This window comes from Hemiscyllium ocellatum, chromosome 7, assembly GCF_020745735.1.
Source record: "Hemiscyllium ocellatum isolate sHemOce1 chromosome 7, sHemOce1.pat.X.cur, whole genome shotgun sequence".
Taxonomy (NCBI): Eukaryota; Metazoa; Chordata; class Chondrichthyes; order Orectolobiformes; family Hemiscylliidae; genus Hemiscyllium; species Hemiscyllium ocellatum.
In genome coordinates, this window is record NC_083407.1 from 107,289,937 (window position 1) to 107,301,232 (window position 11,296).

At 41.8% G+C, this 11,296-nt stretch overlaps 1 protein-coding gene across 1 annotated transcript in view; it reads right to left on the minus strand.

The window, feature by feature from the left end:
* Window positions 1-5,052, minus strand: part of LOC132817264 (ATP-dependent 6-phosphofructokinase, liver type-like) — a 62,149-nt gene extending 57,097 nt beyond the window's left edge. The window contains exon 1 of the mRNA XM_060827639.1: window positions 4,788-5,052. Within this exon, the coding sequence (XP_060683622.1) occupies window positions 4,788-4,872 (85 nt within the window). The 5' untranslated portion in view covers window positions 4,873-5,052. The remainder of the gene's footprint in view (window positions 1-4,787) is intronic.
* Window positions 5,053-11,296: the final 6,244 nt, after the last annotated feature.

Below are 11,296 nucleotides of genomic sequence, written 5' to 3' on the forward strand. Positions count from 1 at the left end.
ACCAACACCAGAGCTGCTATCAATTCCAAAGGTCAAAAGTAAATAGGAAAAAATGGCTCAGTAGTTGGCATGCTCATTGGCACGCTCATTGGCACAACATTCCAGGTTCAAATCCCACTTTGCGGCTTGAATGCAAAAGGTAGCCATAGTGTTAAGGGTTTGGATGGAGAGGAATTTGTTAAGTGTGTACAAGAAAATTTTATGATTCAGTATGTGGATGTACCTATAGAGAAGGTGCAAAACTTGAACTACTCTTGGGAAATAAGGCAGGACAAGTGACTGTGTCAGTGGGGGAGCACTTTGGGGCCAGCGACCATACTTCTATTAGATTTAAAATAGTGATGGAAAAGGATAGACCAGATCTAAAAGCTGAAGTTCTAAATTGGAGAAAGGCCAATTTTGACAGTATTAGGCAAGAACTTTTAAAAGCTGATTGGAGGCAGATGTTCACAGGTAAAGGGAAGGCTGGAAATGGGAAGTCTTCAGAAATGAAATAATGAAAAACCAGAGAAAGTATATTCCTGTTAGGGTGAAAGGAAAGGCTGGTAGATATAGGGAATGCTGGATGACCAAAGAAAGTGAGGATTTGTTTCAGAAAAAGAAGGAAGCATATGTCAGGTAGAGAGTGAATCCTTAGAAGAGTATTAAGGCAGTCGGAGTTTACTTAAGAGGGAAATCAAGAGGGCAAAAAAGGGACATGAGATAGCTATGGCAAATAGAATTAAGGAGAATCCAAATATGTTAAGGACAAAAGGGTAACTAGGAAGTGAATAGGGTCCCTCAAAGATCAGCAAGCCTTTGTGTGGAGCCGCAGAAAATGGGGAGATACTAAATGAGTATTTTGCATCAGTGTTTACTGTGGAAATGGATATGAAAGATATAGAATGTAGGGAATTAGATGGTGACATCTCGAAAAATGTCCTTATTACAGGGGAGAAAGTGCTGGATGTCTTGAAATGCATAAAGATGGATAAATCCCCAGGACCTGATCAGGTGTCTCCTAGAACTCTGCAGGAAGCTAAAGAAGTGATTGCTGGGCCTCTTGCTGAGTTTTTTGTATCATCAATTGTCACAGGTGAGGTGCCAGAAGACTGGCACGGTGGTGTCACTGTTTCAGAAGGGTAGTAAGGACAAACCAGGGAACAATAGACCAGTGTGCCTGACATCGGTGGTGGGCAAGTTGTTAGAGGGAATCCTGATTCCAGAACTAAAGGGCATAGGTTTAGGTTGAGATAGGGAAAGATATAAAAGAGACCTAAGGGGCAACTTTTTCACACAGAGGGTGGTATGTGTATGGAATGAGCTGCCAGAGGAAGTTGTGGAGGCTGGTACAATTGCAATATTTAAAAGGCATTTGGATTGATATATGAATGGGAAGGGTTTGGAGGGACGTGGGCTGGATGCTGGCAGGTGGGACTAGATTGGGTTGGGATATCTGGTTGGCATGGACGGGTTGGACCGAAGGGTCTGTTTCCATGCTGTACATCTCTATGACTCTATAGACAGAGATTCCAATGCAGGGTATTTTGAAATTATTCATTTATGGTAGTAAATGGGTGTACTGCTCGTCCTTAATTGCCCAGAGGGTAGTTAAGCATCAATCACGTTGCTGTGGGTCTGGAGTCACATGTAGGCCAAACCGGGAAAGAAAATTATTTCCTTCCCTGAAGGCCATTAGTGAAGCAGATGAATTTTTTCGACCATCGGCAATGTTTTCATGATCATCATTATACTCTTCATTGGAGATTTTTATTAAATTCAAATTCCACTATCTGCCATGTGGTCCCCAGAACATTATCCTGGTCTCTAGGTCAATTGTTTAGCAATAATATGACTATGCCATCACTTCCCCGTTAGTAGTGAGGGAACACAGAACTAAATCCAAACTGAGGCACCATGTGCCCTCTCAACTAGATAAAAGATCACATAGCATTTCACATTTGAAAGTGGGCAGGGGAGTTCTCTGTGATATCATGGCAAATAATAATTTTTCAAGCAACATGATTTCAACTGATTACCTGATCAGAGCCAGATTTCTGTTTCTGGGAGTTTACTACTTTTTTTTGTAGTGTTGCCATGGTAGTGATTTGGTTGTAATGCACAATGTTCTATAAATGATATATAAAGACGTGCAGAAAGTGCTTTAAAAATGCAAGGATGATGCAGTCCCCCATGGCAAACACATCAACAACTGTTCTCAGGCAAAAGTGAGCACCGCAGATGCTGGAGATTAGAGTCAATATTAGAGTGGTGCTGGAAAAGCACAGCAAGTCAGACAGCATCAGATGAGCAGGAAAATCGATGTTTCAGGCAGGAGCCCTTCATCAGGAATATGTTCTCAAAATGTCCTTTGTATTTTATAATTTTCTGGAAGCTTGAAAAAAAAGCAGATAGGTCAGCTAAAGGTTAAATTTAGAATTGATGCCACAGTAATCTCATACCTGCTAAAGTTAGCTCACTTAACAGCAGTGAGATTCTCTTGGGGAAAAGAATAAATGATAGGTTGTGGGCGGCACGGTGGCACAGTGGTTAGCACTGCTGCCTCACAGCACCAGAGACCTGGGTTCAATTCCCGCCTCAGGTGACTGACTGTTGGAGTTTGCACGTTCTCCCCGTGTCTGCGTGGGTTTCCTCCCACAGTCCAAAGATGTGCGGGTCAGGTGAATTGGCCATGCTAAATTGCCTGTAGTGTTAGGTAAGGCGTATATGTAGGGGTATGGGTGGGTTGCGGGTCGGTGTGGACTTGTTGGGCCAAAGGGCCTGTTTCCGCACTGTAAGTAATCTAATCTAATCTAATCTAAAAAAATGCAACATCCTGAATGGAGGTCAGCAGGCATGAGGAATGAACACTTGTATTGTGGCTATATCCAGACTGTGAACTAGAGCAGGGATGAGTTGAAGTTATAGATCCAAGACCCAAACAGAGCAGTCAACTTCAAAAGAAACTTTATAAACAAGGCGGACCTTGTCCAAAATTAGCTTTGGCCAAGCACATGGAATTTGTCAAAATGAGGTTGCATGCTGAGAAAAGGAATACACTTTTCACATTGGTTATCCTGTTTCAGAAGTGCCACAACTAGCTAAATGCTTCTTTTAATATGATTTGTATACTTTCAAGTTTAGACTGAGAGGAGATCTAACTGAGGTGTATAAGATGCTAAAGGGGATCGACAAGGTGGGCGCAGAGAGAATTAAATTAGATTCCCTACAGTGCGGAAACAGGACCTTCAGCCCAACAAGTCTACACCAACCCTCTGAAGAGTAACCCACCCAGACCTTTATAAGACATTAGTTACACTGCAACAGATGAAATATCATGTGCAGTTCTGATCACCACATTATCGGAGTGACGTGACTGCACTGGCGAGGGTGCAGGGGAGGTTTATCAGAATGTTGCCAGGGATGAAAAGTCTCAGTTACGAGGAGAGACTGAATAGGTTGGGTTTGGAGTAGAAGGAGGCTGCTGGGAAATCGTTCTGAGGTACACAAAACAGTGAAAGGTATAGACAGAGCTGATAGTGAAAATTTCCTCCCCACTGCACACATGTCCAAGGTTGGGAGGCATAAGATTACGGTGAAAAGCAAGTGGTTTAGCAGAGATCAGAAGGGAAACCCAGAGGGTGGTAGAGGTATAGAAAGTGCTGGCAGAGAGGGTGGTGGGAGTCAGGTATTCTTGGAACATTTAAGAAGCATCTGGATGAGCACATGGCTATGGATCAAGCACATGGTAAATAGGATGCTGTAGTACAGTTTTGTGTTTGTTGGTCTTCATAGACATTATGGGCCAAATGGCCTACCACAACTTTATGAAATTGGGAACACAACCGCGCGTGCGCACAGTGAGCACCTTCCCAATCCCTTAGACTCATCCTCAGGGACAACCTGACCGGCAGCACGTCCGCCACTCCGTGACTCAGCCGCCATCATTGAGACTGGCAATGAAAACAAGACGACTTTTTAAAAAGAAAAACTACCCCAAAAAACAACCCCAATCCGTTGGCCACTATACAAACAAGGAATTAAAAAGAAATCGTAAACGAGGGAAGAACAAGTCGCGAAAATTAAAACGCAGTCGCCGTTCGAACCGGCGTGTGCCCATATCAATGATGGCGGCGAGTCCCGGGGGGGTAGAATTTAACGGATGGATTTGGCCGTTGGGCTCGAGCTCTGTCCGTTAGAGCTCGAGGAAGGCAGCGGGCCGGTCACATATTATCATTCACTTAGCGACCGGGAGGTTTAACAACCAAGGAGCTAACCCGACATGCAAACTGAAACGAAACGCCCCGTCAGGTGGAGGGGAGGGGAGGGGATTATATGAAGGTATTACACATTGTTTTAAAAAAAAACGCCACCAATTCTCAATGATCTCCAATACATAATCCGAACTGAAACCAGCCTGCGGATAAACCATTCCCCAAAATTGAATTATGAAGGGAGGGGGAGAAAAGCCTTGCCAACCGTGAAAAGGAAACATGAATCGCCTCGCTGGCGACCATCCTACTCTCTCCCCCCCCCCCCCCCCCATCATCCTCTGGATGACAGAGGAACTCTGAAGAAAAACCTGGTCTTCAGTCCCTCGTTTAGTCATAAATGAAAGCACCAGGATTATTATGTCTGAAAATCAATTATCTCCGATTTCTCCCTGATATTTTACTGAGGGGGGGTATTGGATGAAATAGCCGGTCACGCCCACAGGATGCGGCGACCTTGGTGGCTGATTTTGGGGTGGAGGATTTGTATTATAAAAATCAAATCTGTTCGCAGGAGACCGTTAAAAAGAAAGTCACCTTGTGCATCTCCTCCGCTGGTCAACACCGCGATGGCTTTGCCAGCGCCCCTGCTCCTCAGTTGTTCCATGTCCATTTGTGCCATGTCGTTTTCCCCCCCCACCTCCTCCTTCCTGGGTTGCAGCAGATTTCTTTTCCTCTCTTCGCCGACCTTCCCTCGCTTCTGGGAAGGTTTTCCCTTCTTGCCTCCTGTCCACCCCCCCTCACCGTCTCCGATTGCAGCAGTAAAGCCCCCTTCCAGCAACTCTGTGAATGCAAATGACCTCAAGTCAATTAAGGCTTGCCCACATGTAATCTGTGTTTCCCAAACTCCTCCCTCATGTCCCTTCAGCCTTTTCTCTTTCTATAAAAATTACGACTCTGCATAGCCTGAACTCTTGTCACAGTTAGCACGTGTGTTCTTTCTATGGACGGATATTTCACTACTGATTTGAATATTTTAATGTTATACTAAAAAAAAAGCAGTTTTACTATAACATTTTTAAAAGTACTTTGCCTTTTTTTAAAAAAATCAATTCATCTATAATCCATAACTGCATGTTAAAAATCAAGGCTTTCAATCTGTGCATAGAAATATACAACTTTTTTAAGGGGGTAAAAAGGGTTCAACAGCCTTCAGCATGTGTATCATGATGTAGAAAGGCTCTTTAACAAGTGGTTTGCACATCCAAAAAAAAATTACTCAGGTGTTGAGACATTTTTAAAATATATATTGTGATTCAAACTGTAACCACCAAAAACAAAGCACTTGTGGCTGCGTTCCCTGGGTGAATGTGAGGGTTCGTTTTGGGGCTGATTTTTTCTTCTTTTTGGAGTTGCATTTCCACTCTCCTCAACTAAACCAGTGCCAAGTCTGATGACAGATTTGAAGTGTGGGAACTTGAAAAGCTGCATTACTTAACCTTTCCTTTTGTTTAGGACAGGCATGACTGACTCAGGCATTTGTCCTTCACAGATTGGGTCTTTAAAACTGTGATTTTATTTTCAGCAGTAAGGATTTAGGATCTCTCTTAACATTCAAGTAAGGTAACAAATTCATTACTTAATGCTTATTAGCAAGAAAGAACTTGCTACCATGCAGTGCCACAATAAACCTCAAACATTGTAGCTTAATTACATTGAAGAACATTCATTCCTGTTATATAGGTAAACATTACACTTGTTTGGTCCAAAGCATGATCCCACAAGCAGCATTGAGTTGAACAACAAGCAAATTTCTATTGGTATTGATTAAACTGAAGAAAGTTGGTTATGTCAAACTTAAGTGGTCTAGTATGCTGGAAATCAAGGCTGGCTATTTCCTGGAGTCACCACAAAAATATGAGATTTTATAAAAGTATTTATCTGTCTTTTAGACTCAGGTTGACAGAAAGCACAGGCAAGGTTTCTGTTTGTAACAAGAATTAATATTTATGACAACTAGATTCCAGCTACAAGTAGACAACAATGAACTGTTGACATATAACTCTATGAGTTAAAGCTCTATGAAACCTCTCCCATAAAGACATTTACAAAACATGCATCAGTGGAATTGGGCAGAGGGCAAGACTAAGAAGGTAGTTCAATGTCCTGTACACAAGGTTCACAGATTATCCTTTTGGCTTGTCAGGATCTACTGCGACTCAATCTTTCTTCTCCAGGTACTTTTATTTGCTTATAGGACTCACAAGACAGCTGGTTCATACTTAGAAAGTCTCTGATTTCTTGGTTAGGAGCCACAGCCTATAGGAACTGATGGCTGGTTTAATCAGGCTTGAGGTAATTTTTACTGCTGACAAAAGGACAACTTCTTTCTTTTTGGAGATCTGATCAAACATTAACTCACAAGGTGTACAACTACCTCAGAACTAATTGCATGCTTGTTGGAAGGCAGAATTCTGTAGAGTTATCAGCAATTTGTTGCCAGCCAAATCTCCCTTCGTACACACTCTGGCCTCCAGTTCACGTGTCGTAATGTCCCCCACTACTTGAACAAACATCATTTACTTGCTTTTAAAAAGTGCAGTAATACTTTCCATGATCTTTGTTTTTTTAAAGCTGTCCCTTTCTGCAAAAAAAAAATTGAAAAATAGAAGGATACTGTCAATTAAGGGAATAATGGAAAAGCAAATGGTATAGATTCTGAAGGAAAACTCTGTGTAAGAAAGGAGTGAGTAGTGGATTGAGGGAGCTGTTAGGAGAGGGGAAAATAAGAAAGGAAAGCATGAATTGAAATAGAGAAGGAGGACAGGGGGAAGTAAGGGGATGAATTTATACACATGGAGTAAGTGGCCATCTGAGCATTTCAAGTATGAAACTATTGTAAAATATTAGCTGTCATTTCCACTTTTCATGAGGAGGTCTTTGGACATTCGTTCTTCTGCTTGTTGCCAGCAAATTATGTAGGGCAAAGGGTTCAAAGTTTGTATATATATATATGCATTACTTCCCAGAATTCATCCGGGTCTTTTGATTGGAGAGGGCAGGAAGATTATGGTAGTCTGTCATATCATTGGAGGAGTCCCATTATTGTTAATGAATCGCAGAATCATTACAGTGCTGAAGGAGGCCATTCAGCTCACTGACTCTCCAAATCGTGTGATTTATCACAAATGTGACTTATTTGCAGGTTTGTTCACAGGCACAATATCATGAGATTTTTCAGATCATTCTCTAAGTATATGGGTAAAAAAATACTAGTATTGTTGTATATGTATTGCTTTTATCCAACTGACACTTGTTGAGGAAAACTTTTATCACAATAAATTATAAATTCACTTTCTTTCACCGCTGTTGGATAAAGGTGCAGCACCTTTGAACATTAGCTCAGGAATTTGGAGTCGGCTGCAAAGCAAGGATGTTTCCTGCTGTCCTCAAAATAAGCTATCAATGAATGTAATGTGGTATCCATGATCAGATTTGCTGTTTGGGGGTTTGTGACAGTTAACTCTGTTGAATGCTGGCCTCAAGTCAAGTGCATATCTCAGTGTGAAGTGATAATAATGTCAGCCAGTAGATATGCAGTCAATTGCAGTAAAAAATTCAAATACAGAAAATCAGGATGTCAAAACCATTGATCATTCACTTTTTATTTACCATTTTAAGAGAGTAAAATAAATGATTGGATTGAAATAGAATCTAAAATGAAGTGAAAGAAACGTCCAAGAAAAGGGGCAAGAGTGAGGTGCTGACAAAGCACATCAAAGGGCTCAGTGGTTAACTGCTGCCTCACAGCACCAGGGTCCCAGATTCGATTCCAGCCTCGGGCGACTGTCTGTGTGGAGTTTGCACATTCTCCCCGTGTCTACGTGGGTTTCCTCCGAGTGCTCCGGTTTCCTCCCACAGTCCAAAGATGTGCGGGTCAGGCGAATTGGCCATGCTAAATTGCCCATAGTGTTAGGTGCATTAGTCAGAGGGAAATGGATCTGGGTGGGTTACTCTTCGGAGGGTCGGTGTGGACTGGTTGGGCCGAAGGGCCTGTTTCCACACTGTAGGGAATCTAATCTAAATCTAATCAAATCAGCCAGCATCCGAGGAACAGGAGAATCGGCGTTTTGGGCATAAGCCCTGATGAAAGGCTTATGCCCGAAACATCGATTCTTCTGCTCCTTGGATACTGCCTGACCTGCTGTGCTTTTCCAGCACCCCACTCTCGACTCTGATCTCCAGCCTCTGCAGTCCTCACTTTCTCCCTTCCAAGAAAAGGATCAATATAATTTGTTTCACTAATTATATTTTTTTACCATAATTGACAAATGTAGATATTAGCTCATCAAGACCAAGAGGGATGCTGAGCAGTAATTAGGTATCAGCAATAAGACCATAAGACATAGGAGCAGAATTAGGCCATTCGGCCGATCGAGTCTGTTCTGATATTCATTCATGACTGATATATTTCTCAATTTCATTCTCCTTTCTTCTCACCATAATTCTTGATCCCCTAACTAATTAACAATCTATCTATCTCTGTTTTGAATATACTCAGTAACTTGGCCTCCATTGCCCTCTTTGACAATGAGTTCCATAGATCAACCACCTTCTGAAGAAATTCCTCCTCATCTCAGTCTGAAGAAGTTGTTCCTTCAGTCTGAGGCTGTGCCCTCAGGTCCTAGTATCTCCTATTAGTGGAAATATCTTCTCCACATTCACTCTATCGAGGCCTCTCAGTATTCTGTAAGTTTCAATCAGATCCTCTACCATCCTTCTAAACTGGAATTACAGAACCAGAATCTCCAAAGTTCCTCATAAAAAATGCCCTTCATCTCTGGGTAATTCTAGTAAACCTCTGGAGCCCTCCAAGGCCAGCACATCCTTCCTGAGATATGGGGTCCAAAACTTGTCACGATATTCCAAATGTGGTCTGACCATAGCTGCAACAGTATATCTCTGCCCTTGTATCCTTTTTGAAATGAATGCTAACATTGCATTTGTGTCCTAAACTGCCAACTGAACCTACATGTTAACCTTAAGAGAATACTGAACTAGGACTCCCAAGTCCATTTGTGCTTCAGACTTCTGAAGCCTTTCCCCCTTTAGAAAATAGTCTACGCTTCTACTTTTTTGACCAAAGTGCAGTTTCCTGCATTGTATTCCATCTGCCATTTCTTTGCCGATATTCCCCCAGCCTGTCCAAGTGCTTCTGCAGTCTTTCCGCTTCTTCAACACTACCTGTCCCTCCACAATCTTTGTGCTATCTGCAAATTTAGTAACAATACCCTCAGTTCCATATTGTTAATGTCTAACGTGACTAGTTGTGGTCCCAACATGGACCCCTGCAAACCTCCACTCGTCACAAACTGCCATCCTGAAAAAGACTCCTCAATTCGTATTCTCTGCCTTATGTCAGTCAGCTAATTCTCTATCCATGCCAGTGCCTTGTCCTAACATCATGGGCTCTTACCTTATTTAACAGCTTCTTGTGGACACCTTTTCAAAGACCTTCTGGAAATCCAAATAGATCATGTCTGCTGGCTGTCCTTTGTCTAAGTTGTTTGTTACCTCCTTAAAGAATTGTAGCAGATTTGTCAAGCATGACCTCCCCTTGACGATTTAGTGCTAACTCAACCCTATTTTACCATGCAATTTCAAGTATTCCATAATCTCATCCATAATAATGGACTCTAAAATCTTACTAATGACTGAGGTCAGGCTAACCGGCCTGTTGTTTCCTGTCTTCTGCCTCCCTTCCTCCTTAAACCAGGATGTTACAATAGCCATTTCCCAGTCCTCTGAGACCTTCCCTAACTGCTGAAAAATCATCAACAGTACCTCTACAGTCTCCTCAGCTATATTATTCAGAACTCAAGGGTGTAGTCTATCGGTCTGGATGATTTATCCACCTTCAGACTTTTCAACTTCCCCAGTACTTTCTCCTTAGAGTTGGACATAATACTCACCTCTCCCCCATGACAGTCTTGAGTTTCTGGTGTGCTGGTGTCTTCCACTGTGAAAACTGATACAAAATACCTATTCTGTTACTTGGCCACTTCTTCATTCCCCATTACTACTTCTCCAGCCTCATTTTCCAGCAGTCCAGTGTCCACTCTTGCCTCTCACTTACCTTTTAGATATCTAAAAATACTCTTGCAATCTTCTTTTGTATTACTTGTTAGTCTGATGGTACTGGGTCTTTGAGAGAAATGTGTTCTGCGTTGTTTCTCTTGCAGAGAGGTTTTGTCACAGTTGTGCAAAATGTCTGCTTCAGACAGGCAGTTGGTAAACAGCTTGGAGTAATTCCTGGGCTTTAAAAAAAAATTAGACAAAAGAAGCAGGAGTGAGCAGGGTTAGGGATCACACAGAGCCAGGAAGGCTATTAGTTAAGCTTTCAGTTAGTTAATGAGAAGATGCCTGATGACCGCTAAGCTAAAGCTTAAATTCTTTGCTGGAGTGAAGCCTTAGACACTGAGGCTTCCTCTTAAAAATCAAAAGGTACAGATTGTTTCTTCCTTCTGTACTGGAGAGAGACAGTATATGAGAATCATAGCTGTTTTGCTGAATTGCGCTTTTGCCAAAGAGTATGTTTATGGGATGCTGACTATATTAGAACAGTTAGTGATTAGTAGTTTAATAGTACATTACCTTCTTAAGTATTTCAATAAAGTTAAGGTTTTGCCAGTTTTTAACAAAAATTTAACTGTTATAAGAATAAAGCATGTTTTCCTTAAAGCCTAGTGGTGCACCAATCGAATCTCATCTGGAACACATTACCTTACGCTTCCCTTTAAATAAATATAATAGTTAGGGTCTAGGCTATTTGCTTATGATATTTTGATGGTGATGGGGTTGGGATGTGGGGGTGGGGGAGGTATTTGTCTAGTCCATAACACTTGTTAACTTTCATATTTCATCTTCTCCCTCCTTATTGCTTTTTAAAATTATCCTCTGTTGGTTTTTAAAGGCTTCCCACTAGTCTTCATCATATTGTACACTTGTTCTTTTGCTTTTATTGCTGTCCCCGACTTCTCTTTTCAGCAGGGTTGCCTCGTCCTCCCATTAGTATATTTCTTCTTCCTCGGATGAATTTCTGTTAT